Source organism: Halichoerus grypus, chromosome 4 (genome assembly GCF_964656455.1).
Source record: "Halichoerus grypus chromosome 4, mHalGry1.hap1.1, whole genome shotgun sequence".
NCBI classification, from domain to species: Eukaryota; Metazoa; Chordata; class Mammalia; order Carnivora; family Phocidae; genus Halichoerus; species Halichoerus grypus.
This window is the reverse complement of record NC_135715.1, coordinates 146,782,505-146,806,617: the sequence shown is the minus strand read 5'-3', so window position 1 is coordinate 146,806,617 and position 24,113 is coordinate 146,782,505. Positions and strand designations below refer to the sequence as shown.

The 24,113-nt window shown below is 35.4% G+C and overlaps 1 protein-coding gene across 1 annotated transcript in view; it reads right to left on the bottom strand.

The window, feature by feature from the left end:
• The window catches only part of FSIP2 (fibrous sheath interacting protein 2), a 106,407-nt gene that overhangs the window by 59,488 nt on the left and 22,806 nt on the right, over positions 1–24,113 (bottom strand). Inside the window, exons 10-14 of the mRNA XM_036102270.1 lie at positions 16,902–17,014; positions 16,057–16,099; positions 14,759–14,865; positions 12,644–12,707; positions 1,313–1,370 (exon numbers count right to left, since the gene is read on the bottom strand). Coding sequence (XP_035958163.1) covers positions 1,313–1,370; positions 12,644–12,707; positions 14,759–14,865; positions 16,057–16,099; positions 16,902–17,014 — 385 coding nt within the window. The remainder of the gene's footprint in view (positions 1–1,312; positions 1,371–12,643; positions 12,708–14,758; positions 14,866–16,056; positions 16,100–16,901; positions 17,015–24,113) is intronic.

The window sequence follows — 24,113 nt, the reverse complement described above, 5'->3', positions numbered from 1 at the left end:
GTGTATGATGGGAAGAGTCAGACTGGAAAGTATTGTTAGTTGTGTTTTATTTGTACTCTGACCTGAGGTTAGAATGGGTACGTGAAACTAAAAGTATTTTATTCCCATCAGTTTGGGAGGGACTGGTGAAGAAGCTCCAGGCCATGCCTAGAGTTAATCATCTTAGCTGAGCTAAGATTTTTAATGAAAGAGTAGCCAAAATATTTGCTATGAAACATTCAAATGATTCTGTGGTTCTGTAATCTTGGGTGGGAGAAAATGAAGAGGCAGGAATTAAGACTATTATGAGCCTCTTCTAACCTATTTAATGAAGAGGCAAGTATTTATATTTCCAATAAATAAAAAAAAATATTTCAACAAGTAAAATAAAAATAGTCATTATTTACACATGATCATCATTCCTCCACTTTGTATTTTAAACTGAACTCGTCAGTTTTCTTCCTTCTGCATCTATTATAGTGCTACATATCCTATGTACTCTCAGTAAGTCAGTTAAATTGACAGCCATCAGTCCTAAAAGAAGATACTTCCTCCAAGGAAGTTTGATCTGAATATTTTGATAACCTTTACCACCATACATCTCTTAACTTTGACCTACCATTTTCATAGGGATTTGGGGTTTCTAAAGTATATCCTGGACATTATTTGGCATATTACCTTTATAAGAATGTGATGATATTGGGTCTAAAATAATAGTTTTTTGTTTTTTTCCCCCTAGAGTTGAGAAAACCATACATAACCACCAACAGAATAGGTGGCCATTGAGGTTTGAGGAATGAAAATCCCTCAGGCCCCCCAAATTTCTTCTTCAGAGACTTGCAATTTCCATCCTCAGAGGTTATTATTTGAGGTTATACTGCAAATACCCGTTAGGAGAATAATTGATTAAGTCATCAATATTTGCAGTAAACTAACTTACCATCCTTGGGAAGCCAATAATCTCAAAAGGCCTAAGAAATGGTAAATGTTTCAAAGGTGATAAAAGCAAAGGAACAAGGTCCAGATGCTGGAAAACTCTTGAAGAGGAGGGATTACGGTAGGATATACTTGAACATGGTTGAAGACTCTGAAGTGAAGGGGGAAGTGTAGAACCACAGTGGGGATAAGGAAACAGAGAAGGAAGAGGAAAAACATTCCCTTTGTCTGCTTTACAATTTAAGCTTAGTGCTGAGAATTTGCAAAAGACAGAAGTTTCACTAAATCCAAGTAGAACTACTAGAGGATTCTATGTAATCATTTGCTTTTGAATAGCACTCATGTAATTATTAAAATATTAATTTATATTTACACATTAATTTTCTTAGATACTTACGTATTTGAGAAAGCACGAGAAGGGAAAGTACCCTGGGCTGTGGCATGAACCTGAGGTCCTATTTATTAGAAAAAGAAAATTGTAATTAGTTTGTATTCTTCCCCAGCAATTTGTGAAATGGAAATTAATATTCTTTAGTAGATCTTTATTCTTTGGTACTATCTTGTTTAAAGGCCTCCAGAGATTCTCCACAATGAAGCCCAAATTCCTTAGGAAGGCATAAAATATACCATACAATCTGATGTTCTCACTTACCTCTGCAGTGTCTACTCTGGCTAGTCTCTATCTATTCATATATAATCTATGGTCCATAGACACAGAATGATATAATTTGCTAAATATATCCTGTTTTCCATGTCTCTGGGCCTTTGTTTTTGCCATTTCCTTTGTCTGGAGCACCCTATGCCTTCTTTTTAACTTCTCATCTTTTAGGCTTCACTCAGTTTGTATTAATTCCACCAGAAAGCCTTGCCTAAGTAAATAAATATCCTTCTGTAGTGCCCCTGAAGCATTTTACACATTTCTATTACAAAACTCATTATGTTATATCATAATTAAATGTTTACTTTTCTGTCTTCCTGACTATGAAATAAATTTACCACTATATCTTCAGCACTTAACACACAGTAAGTATTCAGTAACATTTGTTTGTTGAATCCATTATTTAATTAATATGTTCCTCAACATTTATGCATTGATTTGTCTGCCATTAATCTTCTCCTACTTGAATATTATCTAACTTGCTTTGTATATAATCCAGCAAGATTCTATTGCTGAGTTTTGGTAAATACTCAGGATTGAAGTGATATAGGAAGTCTTTCTGCAGTACATCTCTACAGGCATACTGAATTGGTGTATGTCAATTATGCAAAAACACAAATGAATTAAAGTTTTAGACAAAAAGATTGCCCTAATTTCAGAAAGTAGTATTAGTAATTAGAACTAGTTCAAAGTTAAGTTTAGATGGTAACTCTTGTTTCTTCCAGCAAATGAGTAACCAATAGGTACTAACGATGTGTATAAAATGTCTTACTTAAATCCTGTGAACCATTTTGAGTTTGTTTTTATAGATACGTTTTTGTGTATGTTCAGTTTGGTAGAAGTAATTGGAATTAAGAGTGCACAGATCTGAGAAATTAAGTGTGAAAATAATGCTATTTTAAAAGCAAAGTAAAAAAAAAAAGCTTTTCTGTTTCCATTAATATGCTGGAGTAGATATCTAAAAAAATTGCCTAGAATTCTATATAAATAATTTAAACTACCCTCTTAAAAGCAGCTAAGCTTTCAAACACATTAAGAGAAATCTTTGAGAGTAAAAAATTTGTAATAACACAAATCTAGAGTGGTAAGCAAGTTTTGAAGCTGATGCTTGCTCTGTGAGCATTGGCAATACCTACAAACAAAATGGGGAATCAAAACTAAGTAAGAGCCTCTAAAAATATACTAGATGCCAAAGAGCTATACCCTTGGTTGAAGAGTTGTTTTAAAAACAAAAACAAAAACAAAAAAACTCATGCCACAGAGGTAGCAGCACAAATAAACTATGTCTTGGCTACAGCTGTGGATAGAGGAATAAGAGGAAAAAAATAAAAATCTCTTTTAAGAGATAATCTGTGATTATGAATTCCAATATGACTTTGAGGTTCAAATCTATATGGTCATAAAACTCCAAGTAAGAAATTAATTTAAAATGAACCTGTGTTTATACCTCTTCCAGATGCCTAGCAGAAGCATATGGAAATTTTTTAAACTGCTTTATAGAGGTATAATTGGTACTCAAAGAACTGTACATATTTAATGTGTTGAATTTGAGTTTTTATAGAGCAACACACACTATCCAAATATAGAATTCCTAATGATACATTTCTGTCAAAAATGAGCTTACATATAACAATAATGCCCCCTACACACACACACACACACACACACACACACAAAGACAAATATGAAGAAACAAATCCCTGTGACTATTAGCAGGAAAAAAAAAGCATTAGAATTAGACATCACTATTTCAGATATTTGAATTACCAGATAGAGAATATTTAAAAAGTGTATCTTATATGTATAAATATATAAAGAAGGGATTGGAAAACATAGGAATGGAACAAGAACTTATCAAAAAAGTCCAGTTAAATTTGAAAAATAACTATTCAGAAATTATATATATATGCATATATATATATATAATGTTTGTTTAATCAGAGAAATTTCAAAATGCATTGAATTGATAAAATAGTAAATTAGATAAACTGAAGAAAGAATTGGTCATTTGGAGGACAAATTTGAAGAAATTAACCAGAGTGCAGCACAGAGAAATGGAAAATATGATAGTTGTTAAAGGATGTAGAAGAAAAAAAGGAGGTCTAAATATACATAACTGGAGTTTTAGAAGAAAATAATAAAGAAAGTGGGGAGAGGCAATACAGGAGAGGAAAAGTAGCTGAAACTTGTCCAGAACTGTTCACCATAATAATACTAAAGAAAAATAAAAGAAAGACCTTAAAAGCAGACTGAGGTGTGTGTGGGTAGGGGAGGGGGAGAATCACTTATGCAGGAATTATTAAATAGAGAAAAAGTAGAACATTTAAGTAAAACAATATCTTTACAGTGCTAAGAAAAAATAGCTGTCCTTAAGGACTTGTATACCCAGCCATAATTATATCCCAGAACATGGTAAAATAGAGTTTTATCAAACAGAATCTGAGGATTTACTCCCCAAATTCATTTACTAATGACATTTCTAAAGAATGGATTTACTTTAGGAAGAATGAAGGTGATTCTAGAAAGTATGAAATGCAAAAGGGAATGGTGAACAAAAAAAATACTGGTAAACATGGACAAATATAACCAAAACCTGACTGTATAAAAATCAGAATTTTAATTTAGCTGGTAAAAAAATCAAAACTAAACTATTGGTTAAATATGATATGAAATAGTGATTTAGAAGTTAATTATTTTAACTTTGACTTTTACTTTAAGCATACATGCAAAATTCAAAGGTAATTGTCAAAAGGAATATACATAGCATACAGTTTCTAAAACAGTAGAGAGAAAAATGGATTAAAAATAAGCTTAGGAGAGGCAAGATGGCAGAGGAGTAGGGGACTCTATTTCAACCGGTCCCCTGAAATTAGCTGGATATCTACCAAACCATTCTGAACACCCAAGAAATCAGCCTGAGATGTAAGAATATATATCTGGATCTCTACAAGCAGAAAATCTCTGGCAGTTGTGAGGTACGAAGGGCAGAGCCATGATTCTGCGGGCAGGTATCAGAAAATAAACAGAAGGGGGAGGGAGCCACCATAAGCTGGCGCCGGGAAGGTAATATAACACCAGAGAACAAAAGCGTCCCCAGCGGGGGACCGGGCACAGACTCACAGACCGATAGTGGCAGGGAAAGGACTTTAGAGCAGCCCCCAGACAGGATCCAGGAGCTGTGGGTGCATGCATGAACTGAGGCAGCTCGTGGTTTTAGAAGCACAAAGGGCAGAGACACACCAAGCCCTGCAATCTACCTCTGAGAGAGTTGCTGTGGTGCGCACCACAAGGGAGGCTGCAGTTTTTAGCAGTGCAGACAGAAACAGAGGCTCTGTGTCCTGGAGGGCTCAGTGAAGAGCAGACTACAATTTCTCTGCTCTGGGTCATAGGTTTGGGTATGGTGATTTTTGCTTTGACTCTCGGAAGAGACAGAAGAGACTCAGAAAGCTACAAAAGCTCAAAAAACTGGTTTCCACTGAGCCCCCCCCCCCCAACAGGGGCAGGGCAACTCTGCCCAAGCAGGGTTGCATGAAACAGCACAGCAGGTCCCTCCCCCAGAAGAAGACAGGGTGGAAGAACAAGAGGACGACAACCCTAGGGTCCCTATAAAATGGGTGCATCTTGCTTCGGTTGTGGTTAATACTTTGGGCTCTTTACATTCCCTCAACCACCCCTCAACAGAATGACTAAGAGGAGGAACCCCCAACAAAGAAAAGAATCAGAGACTATGGCCTCTGCCACAGACCTAATGGATATGGATATAAGCAAGATGTCAGAGACAGACTTCAGAGTAGCAATTATGAAGTCGATATCTAGGCTTGAGAAAAATATTAGTGACAATATAGAATCTTTAAAGGCAGAAATGAGATCTAATCAGGCTGAACTTAAAGATACATGAATGAGATGCAGTCTAAACTGGATACTCTGACAGCCACGGTAAAAGAGGCTGAAGAATGAATTGATGAGCTAGAAGATAAGATGATAGAAAAGAAGGAAGCCAGGAGGCCTGGGATAAACTCCTGAAAGCTGAAGAGATCAGCCTGAGAGAGATTAATGACACCATGAAACGTTCCAATGTCAGAATTATTGGGATCCCTGAGGGAGTGGAGAGAGAGAGAGGACTAGATGATATATTTGAGCAAATCATAGCTGAGAACTTCCCTAATCTGGGGAATGAAACAAGCATTTATGTCCATGAGGCAGAGAGGATCCTTCCCAAGATCAATGAGAAGGATCAATGCCCCAACATATAATAGTAAAACTCGCAAATCTTAGAACCAAGGAAGCAATCCTGAAAGGAGCTGGGGGAAGAGATTTCTTATGTACAGAGGGAGGAACATCAGAATAACATCAGACCTGTCCAAAGAGACCTGGCAAGCCAGAAAAGGCTGGCAAGACATATTCAGGGTACTAAATGAGAATAACATGCAGCCAAGAATACTTTATCCAGCAAGGCTGTCATTCAGAATGGATGGAGAGACAAGGAGTTTCCAGGACAGGCAGAAACTGAAAGAATATGTAACCACTAAGCTGGCCCTGCAAGAAATATTAAAGGGGATTCTATAAAAGGAGAAAGTGACATAGAATAGAAATTTACAGAGACAATTTATAGAAATAGGGACTTCACAGGCAATAGGATGGCACTAAAATCATATCTTTCAATAGTCATCTCAACGTGAACAGCTTAAATGCTCCCATGAAACAGCACAAGGGTGCAGATTGGATAAAAAGACATGACCCATCCATATGCTGTCTACAAGAGACTCATTTTGAACCTAAAGATACATCCAGACAGAAAGTGAGGGGATGGAGAACCATTTTTCATGCCAATGGACCTCAAAAGAAAGCCAGGGTAGCAATTCTCATAATAGACAAATTAGATTTTAAGCTAAAGACTGTATTAAGAGATACAGAAGGACATTATATCATTCTTAAAGGGTATATCCAACAAGAAGATCTAACAATTGTAAATATTTATGCCCCCAACATGGGAGGAGCCAACTACATAAGCCAACTGTTAACCAAAATAAAGAAACATATTGATAATAATACAGTAATTGTAGGAGACCTCAATACTCCACTCTCAGCAACAGACAGATCATCTAAGCAGAAAATCAACAAAGAAACAAGAGCTTTGAATGACACATTGGACCAGATGGACTTCATAGATACATACAGAACATTCCACACTAAAGCAACAGAATACTCATTCTTCTCAAATGCACACAGAACTTTCTCCAGAATAGACGACATACTGCATCACAAGTCAGGTCTCAACTGATACCAAAAGACTGAGAGTATGCCCTGCTTATTTTCAGACCACAGTGCTTTGAAACTGGAACTCAATCACAAGAAAAAATTTGGAAGGAATTCAAACACATGGAAGCTAAAGACCATCCTGCTAAAGAAATGTTTGGGTCAACCAGGAAATTGAAGAAGAACTTAAACAACTCATGGAAACCAATGAGAACAAAAACACATCAGTCCAAAACCTATGAGATACTGCAAATGTGGTCCTAAGGGGGAAATAAATAGCCATCCAGCCTCACTCAAAAAAGTAGAAAAATCCCAAATGCACAAGCTAACTTTACACCTAAAGGAACTGGAGAAAGAACAGCAAATAAAACCTAAACCAAGCAGGAAAAGATAAATAATAAGGATTAAAGCAAAGATCAATGAAATAGAAACCGTAAAAGCAGTAGAGCAGATCAATGAAACTAGAAGCTGGTTCTTTGAAAGGATTAATAAGATCAATACCTCTGGCCAGACTTATCCAAAAGAAAAGAGAAAGGACCCAAATTAATAAAATTATGAATGAAAGGGGAGAGATCATGACTAACACCAAGGAAACAGAAACAATTATTAGAAATTATTATTAGCAACTATATGCCAATAAATTAAGCAACCTGAAAAAAATGGATGCCTTCCTGGAAACTTATAAACTACCCAGACAGAAACAGGAAGAAATTGACAACCTGACTTGACCAATAACCAGTAACGAAATCGTAGCAATAATCAAAAACCTCCCAAAAAATAAGAGTCCAGGGCCAGATGGATTCCCAGGGGAATTCTACCAAACATTTAAAGAAGAAATACTACCTATTCTTCTGAAGCTGTTTCAAAAAATAGAAACAGAAGGAAAACTTCCAAACTTGTTCTATGAGGCCAGCATTACCTTGATCCCAAAACCAGGCAAAGACCCCATCAAAAAGGAGAATTACAGACCAATATCCCTGATGAATATGGATGCCAAAATACTTGACAAGATCCTCGCCAACAAGATCCAACAGTACATTAAAAGGATTATCCATCACGACCAGGTAGGATTTATTCCTGGATGCAAGGGTGGTTCAACATTTGCAAATCAATCAATGTGATAGAACACATTAATAAAAGAAAAGACAAGAACCATATGATCCTCTCAATTGATGCAGAAAAAGCATTTGACAAAATTCCTTTCCAGATTAAAACTCTTCAGAGTGTAGGTATAGAGGGAACATTCCTCAATTTCATAAAATCCATCTATGAAAAACCCACAGTGAATATTATTCTCAAGGGGGAAAAGCTGAGAGCTTTTCCCTTAAGATCGGGAACATGACAGGGATGCCTACTCTCACCACTATTGTTCAACGTAGTACTAGAAGTGCTAGCAACAGCAATCAGACAACAATAAGAAATAAAAGGAATTCAAATCGGCAAAGAAGAAGTCAAATTCTCTCTCTTCGCAGATGAGATGATACTTTATGTGGAAAACACAAAAGACTCCACCTCCAAATTACTAGAACTCATACAGCAATGCAGTAATGTGGCAGGATACAAAATCAATGCACAGAAATCAGTTGCTTTTCTATACACTAACAATGTAACTGTAGAAAGAGAAATTAGGGGATTGATTCCATTTACAATAGCACCAAAAACCATAAGATACCTCGGAATAAACCTAACCAAGAGGTAAAGAATCTATACTCTAGGAACTACAGAACACTCATGAAAGAAATTGAAGAAGACACAAAAAGATGGAAAAACATTCCATGCTCATGGATCGGAAGAATAAACATTTGTTAAAATGTCTATGCTGCCCAGAGCAATCTACACTTTCAACGCCCTCCCTATTAAAATACCAGTGGCATTTTTCAAAGAGCTGGAAAAAACAATCCTAAAATTTGTATGGAACCAGAAAAGACCCCAAATTGCCAAGGAAATGTTGAAAAAGAAAAACAAAGCTGTGGGCATCACGTTGCCTGATTTCAAGCTATATTACAAAGCCGTGATCACCAAGACAGCATGGTACTGGCACAAAAACAGACACATAGCCCAATGGAACAGAATAGAGAGCCCAGATATGGACCCTCAACTCTATGGTCAACTAATCTTTGACAAAGCAGGAAAAAATACTGAATGGAAAAAAGACAGTCTCTTCAATAAATGGTGCTGGGAAAATTGGACAGCTGTATACAGAAGAAGGAAACTCGACCATTCTCTTACACCATACACAGAGATAAACTCAAAATGGATGAAAGACCTCAATGTGAGACAGGAATTCATCAAAATCCTAGAGGAGAACATAGGCAGTAACCTCTTCAACATCAGCCACAGCAACTTCTTTCAAGACACGTCTCCAAAGGCTAGTGAAGCAAAAGTAAAAATGAACTTTTGGGACTTCATCAAGATAAAAAGCTTCTGCACAGCAAAGAAAACAGTCAACAAAACTAAGAGGCAACCCACGGAATGGGAGAAGATATTTGCAAAAGACACTACAGACAAAGGGCTAATGTCCAAGATCTATAAAGAACTTCTCAAACTCAACACCCAAAAAACAAATAATCAAGTAAAAAACTGGGCAGAAGACATGAACAGACACTTTTCAAAAGAAGACATACAAATGGCTAATAGACACATGAAAAAATGTTCATCATCATTAGCCATCAGGGAAATTCAAATCAAAACCACATTGAGGGGGCGCCTGGGTGGCTCAGTCGTTAAGCGTCTGCCTTCAGCTCAGGTCATGATCCCAGGGTCCTGGGATTGAGCCCCACATCGGGCTTCCTGCTAGGCGGGAAGCCTGCTTCTCCCTCTCCCACTCCCCCTGCTTGTGTTTCTTCTCTCACTGTATCTCTCTCTGTCAAATAAATAAATAAAATCTTAAAAAAAAAACCCAACACATTGAGATAACACCTTACACTAGTTAGAATGGTAAAAAATTAACAAGGCAGGAAACAACAAATGTTGGAGAGGTTGTGGAGAAAGGGGAACCCTCTTACACTATTGATGGGAATGTAAGTTGGTACAGCCACTTTGGAAAACGGTATGGAGGTTCCTCAAGATGTTAAAAATAGAGCTACCCTATGGCCAGCAATTGCACTACTGGGTATTTACCCCAAAGATACAGATGTAGTGAAAAGAAGGGGCACATGCACCCCAATGTTCATAGCAGCAATGTCCAAAATAGCCAAACTGCAGAAGGAGCTGAGAGGCCCTTCAACAGATGAATGGATAAAGAAGATGTGGTTCATATATACAATGGAATATTACTTAGCCATCAGAAAGGATGAATACCCACCATTTGCATCGACGTGGTGGAACTGGAGGGGATTATGCTAAGTGAAATAACTCAAGCAGAGAAAGACAATTATCATACTGTTTCACTCATATGTGGAACATAAGGAATAGCATGGAGAAGGAAGGGAAAACTGAAGGAGGGGCAATCATAGGGGGAGACGAACCATGAGAGACTATGGGCTCCGGGAAACAATCTGAGGGTTCCAGAGGGGAGGGTGGTGGGAGGATAGGGTAGCCCAGTGATGGGTATTAAGGAAGTCACATGTTGAACATTGGGTGTTATATGCAAATAACGAATCATGGAACACTACATCAAAAAGTAATGATGTACTGTATGGTGACTTACATAATAAAAAAAATAAGCTTAATACTCTAAAAGAAATCAAGAAAGGAGAAATTGAAGGGAAATATAAAAAAGCAGAACAAAGTAAAAGCACCAATAAGGCATGAGAAATATTCCAAGGTTTTAATTAACATAAGTGTAAATGGCTTAAATTCAATTAGTAGTCAAATTCCTAGACTCAATAAAAATAAAACAAGATGATGCAGGTGTAGAGTGCTTACAAAAGCCACATCTATACATAAAAAGATACTAAGACACAAAGCTGATATAGCTATATTAGTGTCGGACCTACTAAATTTGAGACAAAAAGCATCACTTATGATAAAGATCCATACATAATAATAAAAAACTTAATTTTACAACCGAAACTAATATTACACTGTATGTTAACTAACTGAAATTTAAATAAAAAAAAAAAAACCTCAATTCACCAGGATAGTCCTGGATGTGCCGAGTAACCCAGACCAAGAATTAAAAAGTAAAAATGGACAGAACTACATGGAGGAGTTGATAACTAATCATTCCCAATGATTTTTAGAACAGAGTAAATAAAAGTATATAGAATATTTGAACTACACAATTCAACATCTTGATTGAATGGAAATATTTAGAACATGGCACCACCAAATTGATAATATTTATTATTTTCAACCACACAGAACATGTACAAAATTAATCATGTGTGCTAAGCCAATAGGGCAATTTTGCAGATATTTCAAAAATCTGGTATCATAAAGGCCAGGCTGTCAGTCCACAAAGCAATTAAATTGGAAATCAATAGCAAAAAGGAAACTAGAAATCCAATATACTTGAAATTTTAAAACTAATCTATAAATACAAAATAACACAAAATTGGAATTTAGATAGGATTTTTAAAAAATGAAAATATTGCACATTAAGTTTTACAGTACATTTCAAAATCTCTTGCATATCACCAATTAAGTGCCACACACTATTCTAAGCACTTTTACAAATATTAACTTATTGAATTGCCATAGGAATCATATGAATGATGTACTATTACTGTTCATGTAACAGCACTCAAAAGAGTCTTAAAGGTTAACTTGCTTCAAGTTAACACACTCCTTGCTTACTGACCTAAGGTTCTTGATCTGTAACAGAACTAATTTACTTCCTTTGAGATCTGCAGACCACTGGCCTTGGGGAATGAAGGACCAGAACATTCCCAGGCCACAGAGGCCAGACCTATTTGAAGCCATCTGGACTCTGATTAGCCCAACAATCTTTTAGCAAAATGTTTTTCTTTTTTAAGGTCACACTATGACTTTACCGACCTCCCTTTGTGCATCTGTAGACCTTGCCCTCCTTTGCAGAACAAACAGAGTAGTCTTGCACAACCCCTGGGTACCAAGGAACCAGACCTTCTTGCACAACCCCCACCCTGGACACAAAAGAACTAGAACTTCTTGCACAACTTCTGAGCTGAGAGATAACTCTAGCTGACATCACTGAGTCTGCAGGTAATAAAAAAATGTCACAGACTACTGTACTCCCTTAACTGATTAAACCCCTTTAAAAATCTTATGGCCAGGCAGAAACCTCAGACAAGAGACTGCCTCTCTCCAGATTTCAGGCCTCCTGAATAAAGCTCAAATTCCTTTTTAATCAAAACTCATCTCTTGATTGGCCTTTCCAGAGATGGGCAGTGAATTTGGGTTAGGTAATATTCTCATTTTATAGTTGGAAAAGCCAAAGAACAGAGAAATTAAATAACTTGGCCAGACATAAATTTTTAGTGTTGGAGTGTGGATTCAATTTAAGTAGTCTTGCCAGTATATATGTTCCTACCTATTATGCCATACTGCCTTCTGATAATCTGATCCATGTGGATAGGACATACGATTACTTGATGCCAAGAAATTTGAAAATTTAGATGAATAAATTTACAAGAAAAGTGTAACTTGTGAAAACAAACTCAAAAAGAAACAGAAAATACATAGTTTCAAATCTAATTGATTCTGTAGTTTTAAATTTTTTCTCACTAAGAGATCCGGGACCAGGTTAAATATTTTGCTGGTGATTTGTACCAAACATTCAAGGAATATTTAGCACCATACTAGGCATGAAGCAGGAGCTCAATAAATGTTAGTAGAAAAAGTGAATTAAGAGATTGCATAACTTACTCAATAGCTGTTACTGATATTTACCTGATTCACAGAAGTATCTTGGTCTCTTGTTTGATCTTTCATTCCAATCAGCATTTAATTCCTTCTACATAATCCAAACAACAAAACAAACATCCTCAAAGGATTTTTTTTCCTCCAGGATTTGAACATCAACTATTACTTATATATTTAAAATACAAAAATTTAAGATTTTGAGAGCTTCTCTTAACTGTCAGTTTTTAAGAAATGCACACATTTTGTGATGTTTATGTTAAATCTATTTACAGAATTTAAAAGTTCACACTTGTATCATGGGAGGTCCACAAGACCGCCCACACATTTGGTGATTTGCTAAGACTCATGGGACTCAGAATATAGTTGTACTCACATCTAAGATTTATTACAGTAAAAGGATACACTGTAGGATAAAGAAGGGGAAAAGACACAGGCTGAGTCTGGAAAAATCCATGCATAGTTTTTCTTATGCCCTCTCCTCCTGTGAGAGGACACACTTAAGCATGCTCTCTTCTCTAGCAAGTTAAAAAAAAAAAAAAATGCAGTAACATGTACAGTGTTTCTGCCCAGAGAAATCCATTAGAAACTCAGCACTCAAAGTCTTTATTGAAGGCTGGTCATAAGGACGCCCTCTGCCTTAGTGCATATCAAAATTCTAACCTCCTAAAAAGAAGTCAGGTGTTCAGCAAAAATCACATTATTTGCTATTAATATAGTGCACCATCCATTCAGCTCAGGAAAGTTCCCTATCACTTAGGGACTGTTAGAAAAACTAACTTCCCCAACACTAGCCAAAGGGCAACCTTGACAACAGTCTCAAGCCTGCTATGTTAACCCCTTCCTACACAGTAGTATTCACTGGCATCCTAAAATTAACTATCTGTGGAATGCACTGTTTAGTAAGTAAGCTTATCAACTCAGTGGGACAAAAGAATAGGTGTGTTTTTTAACAAAGCTACAATAGGAGAAAAGTTCAAGTAGAGCTGAAGCAGAGAACAGGTTCTCTGAATACAGAGGGATGTGGTTCTCTAGACTTGTTCAAGAACTCAATATGTTCAGTGAGGTAAATCCAGTGAAATAAATAGGCTTTTTTTTTTTTTTTTTTTTTGCCCCCCAGGTCTGAGAGCTGAACATAGACCGCTACAAATACATTTTCTGACAGTGGTAGGCTATGTACATTTGGAAGCAGAGTGTAATATTTAGTATAATAAAATGGCCATGCTATTTCTTATAATAAATTAGGAATTTTTGGACATTTCGTACTCATTTGAGATCAAGATAGGTGGCAAATTTAATAATACACACATTAACCAAAAAAAGTCAGTAATAAAACTTAGATACTGTTTTTACAGGAGTTTTTTGTTTGTTTGTTTGTTTGTTTTTTAGTAAAGGACATAGCTTTTGCAATCTGTTGGGCAATATTAGGATTTTAAATATTGAAGTTGGTAAGAAATTTTTTTTTGACTCTTAGCATACGTAAAATGGAAAATGACATAGTAGAACACTGAACTGTAAAATGTTTATAATAAAACTGCACTACACAGTCTGTCAATTATTATGCATTAGAAGAAACAGAAAATGATGCCACTTCCTACCCTAATCAAGTAGAATTCATTTGGAAAGAACTTAATAAATTACCATTTTCAAATCATGTTAACTCTTTAGCACAGTTGAACAGTTAACACTGTGTTACTAATGGAATGGATGATGTGGTTTTGACTCCTATCTATAATAAGTAGGCAACTCACAGAAAAAAAAATCTAATTTATATCAGAAGACATACCCTGAATCTTTGCTGGTAACTTTCCAATAGCAGAAAACTGATGGCTGGTCAAGAGCCAAGAGGACAGATAGCATGACTGTCTCTGAACAGTCCATCAGTACTAGTTAAAGCCCAATAAAAGGCCAAATTAATACTTCCTCTGAAGGCTGCAGGTATGTACTGTGAACTACAGTGTTGTAGCCTATATTTAGAAAGATTATCCTAGGACTATTAAAATTTTATTATGATATGACTAATTTCAGGGAGTGAAGCAGTTTGGTATGGTCACTTCATGAATGAAAATTTTTATACCAATGCTGATCATAAGATTGTATCTCATTTATTTTACTTGCATTTGGAGCAAAAGAAATATTATATACCTCATCTTTTGGAGGATCCAAATAAGACTGTGAAGATCTTGGACAATTTCTTGTGGGTGAAGTTTGAGGTGAAATAACTGAATTTTGAGCTAAGATGTTTACAGCTCCTAGAGAAAGAAGAGATAATTTTACATATGAGAAGATCATATTTCTGGAGAAGGGTGAATGCTAATGAATATATTTGATCCAATGCTCTCTCTGCTGAGCTGCCACAGTCACTGAATTACCACAATTAGGGATATATTTGAGTTAAGGAAGTATCTCCAAGAATAACATGACCTTTGTAAATGTTCACTGGCTACAAATTTCCAGTGGTTTTCACCATTGCCTTTGGAGACAAGTCTGAAATCCTTAACCTCTAATCCTAATTTATTTAATATTATGCCAGCTTAATTCCTATAATTAAACACAGACCATTGCCAGAATTATTTTCATTTCATTCAGGCTGCAATGGAAGACCAACTCACTATGTGGATAGGGGAATAACCAAAGCTGTGTTTTAGGAAGAATGCTTTCACAGTAAAATTTATGGTGGATTAAAAAGAGGAGGAGGAGAATGGAGGAAGATTACTGAAATAGTCAAGGATGAAGGAAACAAAGATAGAAGCTGTGGGAATGAAAAAATAGGAAAGGGCAAAAGAAATTAAGGAGGTAGATTAGACAGAAAGTGGCAACTCTGGGACACAAATACAAAAAAGAAGAGTCAAAGATAACTCACATTTTGTGTCTGGATGAAAACAAGAAAAATCAGGAAGATGATGAGTTTGATATTCTATTGAATTAGAGGTGATCATTGGCCACTGGATGTAGGTGTCCAATATTTTCTGTATATATATGTAGGATATGCATGGGAGTATTTTTAGTGACTTCCAGAAATCTAACAAGGCACAGAAAAATTTAGCTAATGTGTAGTCCACTGAAGGGGAGATGAGAAGTAAGATGTATTATCTATGGAAGAACTAAAGGCCGTGGAGTATGGGGATCGTCCTGGAGACAGGTCTCTGTAGTGTACCTTACTGGATCCCAGTTTATCAGTAATGTGCTATAGCACTATAAACAGCCACAGCAGGGACCCTAACTTTCCGCACTGCACAAAATTCAAAAGCCATACTCATCAAGCAATCACTGAAATATATGAGCCAATTATAATATCTATATTCATAAATAATTTTATACCATGCCTTACTTTCCAAAATATGGTTTTTATAATCAAGTAAAACAACTTCAAAAACTATATGATAAAACTATGATTATGAAATTAACAAAATAACAAGTTTGACTGTTTTTCACTTTCTTACCTCTATCATCAAAAGCACTTGATTTTCTAGTTACTCCATCTTTCTATATGGTACATTAAGGAGAAAAACATTCATTAGCAACTGTACTTCTAAAAGAAATTTTGCCTCTATCAGTCAACCAAATTTATAAAAACTTTCCCCCATTTATGCCCTAACTTTCAACTAAAATTGTCTCAGGGAAAATATATATTAACAACCTTCTAGAATATCTTCTATAGGGATCTCAAATTTAATTAGTTTAAAATTGAGTTCAGTATGTAGCAATGTACAGTTGTTCCTTTTCTAGTATTCTATATTTTGTTTAAAGGCATAGTAATCCATTCAATGGTTAGTTCTAAAAGTTTAGAGTCACTCAATCTGTTTAAGGGAAATAAATATAACCCATACCAATCCAGCTTACAGCTAGGCAAACACATTTCTCAAAATTTTGATCAAAATTTTATTTTGATTTTGAGAACATCATTTCATTGTGATATCATTTTTCTGTGTCTGTCTGTCCCATCAGGCAATAGGTCCTCAAGGGGAGTGATTATGTTTTATTCATCTTTTTATCTTATGTGTCCCAATTTCCTCATTTTCCCTTCCTTCTGGTTCAGCACAGGGGTTGGACAACAATAGATGTTCAATAAATTTTAGCTATTATTATTACAATTGCTAAATGTTTGGATTAGTTTCTGCTAAATTACATAGTGACTCAATACTCTGAAGGGAAGATCTGGCCTCATGAATAGACCCTAATATCTATAGCCAATCAGTATTATGTTAGTGAAGGAGATAGGACAAAAAAGTCAAAGATTAACGAGATAAAAAATCACCATTCAAAAATTTGAGACCGAATTTTATACCTTTTGTTCAGTACCACTAACTTGCACTTCTGACTGGCCAGCTGAAGTTGTTGGTTTTTTGACAACAGTCTTTGAACTACTTAAAGATTGATAAATAACATTTGCTGCAGGTCCTAAAAGTAAAGGAGAGAGAAACACCATAGTTGTTTTTTTTTTTTTTTTAACAACCTATTGAAGGGTAACTGAAATACGACAAACTATACTTATTTAAATTGAATGTTCTTTTTTCAATTTTAAAATATGTCTACAACTCTGAAGCTATCACTGCAATCAAAATAACTTTTCCAATACCATTAAATTTTTTTCATCCCCTGAGAAGTGTTTTATTATATGAATACATCACAGTTTTTTATCTACTTACCTACTGTTTGGGTTGTTTCCATTTTGGCCTCTCACAAATAAACCTTTATGAGCTTTCATGTACAAGTCACTGTGTGGACATGAGTTTTTATTTCTAAGGGGTAAATACCTAGTAGTGGAATGACTGGATCATATGGTAAGTATAGGTTTAACTTTTAAAAAACACCACACTGTTTTCCAAAATGGCTATACCTTTTGCATACCATTCAGCAGTGCATCAGAGTTTCAATTCTTTCACATCCTTGTCCACATTTAGTAAGCAGAAGAAAGAAAATAGTAAAGATCAAAGTGAAAATCAAAGAAATAGAAAAAAGAAAGAAAATAATGAACCTAATAGCTAATTCTTTGAAAACTTCAATAAAAGTGATAAGCCAGATTGACCAGGAAAAAGAGAAGACACAAATTTTCAGCATTAGGAAAATTAGAGATAATAGCATGACGGAAGTCTATAGATAATACTAAAAATAATAACAAAGGAATATTATGAAAAATGTATGGCAGTTAAGTTTAAAAACTTATATACAAATGACAAATTCCTTGAAAAACACAAACTAATCTCATTCATGAATAGTTGATATGAAAAACTACATATCTATCAAAGAAATGGAATATGTTAAAAACATGTCCGGAAAGAGCTTCAGGCTCAAATGACTTCATTTCTGAATTATATCTGATATTTAAGGAAGAAATCACACAAATTCCATACAAAGTCTTACAGAAAATTGAAGAGGAATGAACTTCTCTCTCAATTCATACTTTGAGATCAAGATCACCTTGATCTCAAAATCATTAAAAGACATTACAAGAAAAGAAAACCTCCATCAACATCCCCCCACTAACAAAGATACAAAAATTATAAATAAAATAAATTGAATCCAACAATATAAGATAAAGATAATGCATAATGAATGAGTAAGATTAATCCCTAGAATGCAGGACTGGTTTAACATTTAACATTAAAAATAAGTCAAAGTGATTCACAACATTAAAAGAAAAAAGAAAATTTAGATGATTATCTGAAAGATGCAGGGGAAAATAGGATAAAGTTCAATACCATTCATGATAAAACCTCTTTGTGAACTAAGAATATGAGGATGTGTCCTTCCTCTGATAAAAGCTATCTTCAAATCTCTAGAGCTGATACTCTAATTTATATTGATCACTTTCCCTTAAGTTTTTGGAACAAGATTAAGATGTACACAATCACCTTTTTATTCAACACTATCCTGGAGGTGCTAGCCAGCAAGAAAAAGGAAATGAAAAGTGAGTCCAAGTAAATCCCAGCAGACTATGTTGTAGAAACTAGAAAGCTCATTCTAAAATTTATATGGAGGGGCGCCTGGGTGGCTCAGTCGTTAAGCGGCTGCCTTCGGCTCAGGTCATGATCCCAGCGTCCTGGAATCGAGCCCCGCATCGGGCTCCCTGCTCGGCGGAGAGCCTGCTTCTCCCTCTACCACTCCCCCTGCTTGTGTTCCCTCTCTCGCTGTCTCTCTCTCCATCAAATAAATAAATAAATAAAATCTTTAAAAAAAAAAATAAAATAAAATAAAATTTATACGGAGATATAAAGGCCCTATAATAAGCAAGTCAGCCTAGAAGAACCACGAATGTTAGAGAACTCAAACTGCCATTCAAGACTTATTATAAAGCTACAGTAATTAAGAGAACATTGTATTCACATAAGAACAAATAGATAAATAAAACAGGAGACTTTCCACAAATAGGTCTGTCTGTATATCTATCATCTATATATGTTCACTTTATCTTTGCAAAAATTCCACTAAAACTCAATGATGTTGAAGCAATTGAATGTGTATAAGATAAGCTTGAATAAGCCTGTCTTCCCAGATAACAAGGAAGCTACCAAAAATCATTAGGGTTATGTCACAAAGGACTCAAGAATTATCCTAAAAGGAGATCCCACTGGCCAAAGCTATCAAAATTTCAGCATTAATAAACATAGTAACAGAATTGTATTGAAGCACATTGAATTTATTTAAATCTATAAATTCATAATGACACAAAACAAAACTAGTTGCTTACTGTTGGAGGATGCTACTGAAACAAGTCACTATTTTGAAAACTGATAAATAATGGTAAAATATTAAGCATCAGTCTGCTTTTCTGAAGTATCCTGTACCACACTGTAACCAAATAGTAGTTAAGAGGAAGTTTATTTTATACAAGTATTACAGTTAATCTATGAAGAAGGAATGATAGAATTAAAATATCCCAACTTTGCAACCTGTAATTAATTCATGGATCTAGGCCTTGAACATAAATGGCTGCTAACATTACAAAGAGAAAGAAAAGGAGATATTATATTCCACCTGATGGAAAGACTAACCACCATCTATGAATCAGTCTTGTTAGAGAAACTGAACCTGCAAAATGACAGCATAAGAAGACCCTGACCTCACCTTCTCCCTTGGACACACAAAATCTCCAGCTACATCTAGAACAACTCTCTCTGAAAAAGAGAGATAAAAAGGCCACATCTGGTTGAGAGGAGAGGCAGAGGCATGGTCTAACTGAAAACCCCACCCCCAGTGCAGCAACCCACAGGTTAGAGGGATTTCACAAATATGGAGCACATCCCTGAGTTTGAGCCCCCTAACGCTTGGGACCTGCACTGGAAAGATGAGCCCCCAAACATTTGACTTTAAAAATCAACATGGCTTATGTCTAGGAGATTCAAAGGGCATTGGGAAACTGAAACTCTGTTCCTAAAGGGCTTGTGCGCAGACTACTTATCCTGAGACCCAGCACAAAAGCAGCAGGCTGAAAAGCACTTAGACCATACATAAAGGAGATCCACTGGCTATTCTTAAAGCATTTGCTGGATGGGCAGAGGTTTGTTCCAACTCTCTCCAGGGAAGGAGGTGCTGGTTGGTGCCATTTTTACACTCTCCTACCTTGCTAAGTGCTGGCAATGCCAGATGCCATTTTTTACTCTGTTTACCCTGTTAGCACTGCTCCTGTGGCTCTGCCCCACTAAAGCCAGTGGGTGGGCTTGCCTGCCCCAACGCTCCCCTGTGGCCCTGCCAAAGCCAGTAAGTACACATAGTTCACAAGAGATACCCTTTGAATGCCTATCTCTGGTGGCCAAGGGGCCCTGTGTTTTGGGGCCCCAGGGGACTGAAGCAATCAGAGAGACAGTTCTTGGCAGGATGCTGCACAGACAACAGGTGAAACACACCCCCAGTCTTCTTTTGACCACTCCCTTAAGACTGGGAGAGAGAGATGTTTTGCCTCATACATAGAAGCAAAGAATCAAGTGAAATTAGGAAATGGAGGAATGTGTTCCAAATTAAAGAACAAGAAGAGCCCCCAAAGAAAACTTTAAAAAACAAAGATAAGTAATTTGCCTGATAAAGAGTTCAAAGTAATAGTCATAAAGATGCTCATGGATCTTGAGAGAAGAATGGATGAACACAGAGAGATCAACAAAGAGAGAGAAAATACAAGAAAGTGCCAAACATTAAGTCATAGGGCTGAAGAATACAATAACTGAAATGAAAAAAGACACTATAGGGGTTCAACCGCAGACTGGATGAAACAGAAGGAAGGGCTAGTGACCTGGAATACAGGTCAGTGGAACTCACCCAAACAGAGCAGCAAAAAGAAAAAAAAAAGGTCAAAAAAATAGATTAAAGGACCTATAGGTACCTACCGGGATGCCAATTAGGCAAAAAAAGAAAAACAACAGGAATCCAAATTGGAATGGAAGAAGTAAAACTGTCACTATTTGTGAATGACACGATTTTATATATTGAAAAGGTATTATGCTAAGTGAAACAAATCAGAGAAAGACAAATACCATGTAATTTCACTTATATGTGGAATCTAAAAAATAAAACAGATAAACGAAACCAAACTCACAGATGCAAAGAACAGATTGGTGGTTGACAGACGGGGCAAGGTTGGGGGTGAGGAATGGGAGAAGTGGGTCAGGATGTACAAATGTCCAGTCACAAAATAAGTAAGTCATGGGAATGTAATATACAGCACAGTGACTATAGTCAACAATATTGTATTGCATATCATGTAACTTTATACTGTGACGGGGGAAACTAGACTTACTGTGGGATCATTTTGCAGTGTATACAAATATCAAATCATTATGTTGTATACCTGAAACTAAGATAATGTTGTATGTCAATTATACCTCAATAAAAAAAAAACAAAAACCCTGAAAGTGTATAGATCTAACTAATACTTTACAGGAAATACAGAAGAAATAATATACATTATTTACATACAGATACAATCAGCAAAAGTCCAGTCTGTGAGGAACTCAACAGACAAGCAACTCAGTTTCTTCAACAAATAAACAATTAATAAAAGGAGGCAGGGAGGGAGGGAGAAGGGTATGTGGAAGAAGAACCTATTAGATTAAGATTCGGGAGACATAACAAATTATTGTAATGCATGTCAATGTAGATTCAAACTAACATCAAAATATTTTTGTGACATTTATGAGATCATTGGAAAGTTGAATAGGGATTTATTTTATTACATTAAAGGATTATTTGTGCCATGTGATAATGGTATTGTTGCTATGCATTTAAAAAATCCTTGTCTTTTAGATACCTATTTTCATATTAATGGGATGTACTTTGGAACAACAAGGCAGCAGAGAGAGGTTGAGGGCATAGGCAAAACAAAATTATTCATGAGTTGTTGTTGAAGTTGAATGATAAGCACATTAAGGGTACTGCTGGTTTTTACTTATTTTTGAAATGTTTAATAAGAAAAGCTAAAAAAGCCATTAACAAAACTGGAAATATTTGCTGTAAATAAACAAAAAATTAACATCAGTCATATTGAATTCATAACTTCTGTCATCAAAAGATAAAAGGAAAGAATAGAAAAAAATTACAAATTAGAAGTTATTTATACTATATATATGTATATAATAGACAAATGTCTAGGATGGCTTTAAATATCTTTCAAATCCACAGGAAAAAGAAAACCCAGTAGGAAAATGGACCAGAGATTTGAAAAGATAACTTCTCAGAAGAGGAAACATGACCCAGAAATCCCATATCTAGGCATATAACCCCGAGAGAATCTCCTTTCTGTGAGTACCATGAGATTTTTTATATATATATGAATGTTCATATATATATGAATGTTCAGGGCAATATTGTTCAAATAACAAATACTTCCCTCAACAGAAAAACAAATGTATAAATTGTGGTATATCCACACAATGGGATAAGATCAGTTGTGAAATAAAATAAAATGTCAGGCAGCACAGAGATAAAACTTCTGAAATATAATGCTGGATGTAAAAAGCAAGTCACATAAGACTGGATACAACAGCATATAAGTTACATTAAAATATTTTAATGGTATTTATGTCTATATGTGTATATATAGTTTAAGGGTATACACTCATGTAGTAAATATATTTTAAAATAATGGTTATGACAATCACCAGATTTGGACAGTATTTCTTTCTGTGGGAGAAGGAAATCTGCTTTAAAGAAATTTGGCAAAAGATATAAACTTACAGCTTAAGGAAATTCAGTGAACCTTAAAACAAGAAAAAAAAAAAAAAAAAGAAAGAAATCCACACTAAGACATATCAAAATCAAGCTGCTAAAAACTATTTCCCACCCCCAAAAATCTTAACAACCAGAGAAAAATGTCACCTTACTTATAGAGGATCAACAATTCAAATATGGCTCATATCTCATCCGAACCATGGAAACACAATGAAATGGAACAACAGTTTTCAAGTTGGGGAAAAAAAATGTCAACTTACAATTCTATATCAAATGAAAACACTATCATTCAGGAATGAAGGTAAAGTAAAGACATTCTTAGATGAAGGGAAATTAATATGATTCAGTGCCAGAAAATCTGTTCTAAAAGAGATTCTAAGGGAGGTTCTATAGACTAAAAAAATGATATTGGAACGAAACCTGGGATATCAGAAATTAAAAGGCATTCAAAATGGTAACTATCTGAGTGAATATAATAGGCTAGTCTTCTATTTAGTTATTTAAAATAAAACTTATTATATTCTCTGAGTGGATGTTTGATGTATGTAGATGTAATACATAGGACAACTATAACAAAGGGAAGAGGGATAAGGAGTCATATATAGTGGCAAAATTTTCACATTCCACTTAAAGGGTTAAATATTTATTTATAGTTGATTGTGAAAAGCTTAGTACATTGTTATCTGGAACAACCCTAAAAAAAAAATCTGTACAAAGAGACATAAAAACAACAGTCATGGACAGGGGTGCTTGCTCAGTCAGTTGAGCATCCTACTTTTGATTTTGGCTCAGGTCGTGATCTCAGGGTGGTGAGAGCAAGCTCCACATCTGTCTTGGCACTCAGCAGGGAGCCTGCTTGGGGATTCTCTCCCTCCCTCTCCCTCTGCCCCTCCCCTGACTTGTGTACTCTCTCTCTAAAATAAATAAATAAATTAAAAAAAAAAAGTTATGGACAACTGGAAAACAAATTTTAAAAATGTCCTGTATAATAGTATGAAAGAAATGAAGTACTTATGTATAAATATAACACAACATATACAAGATCTCTATGCTGAAAACTATAAAAACATGAAAGAAATCAAGTACAACTAAAGAAACAGAAAGAGTTACTATGTTTATGGATTGGAAGACCAAGACCTGTAAAGATTTATTTTCTCCTCAAAATGATCTATAGATTGATTTAATGTACTTCATTCAAAAATCCCAGGATAATTTTTGTAGACAAGCTGATCATACAATTTATATGCAAAAGGCAAATTAATTAAAATAGTCCCTAAATTTTAAGGGAAAAAATAGTTAGTAGAATTATACTACCTGAATTTAAGACAGTAAAAAGCTA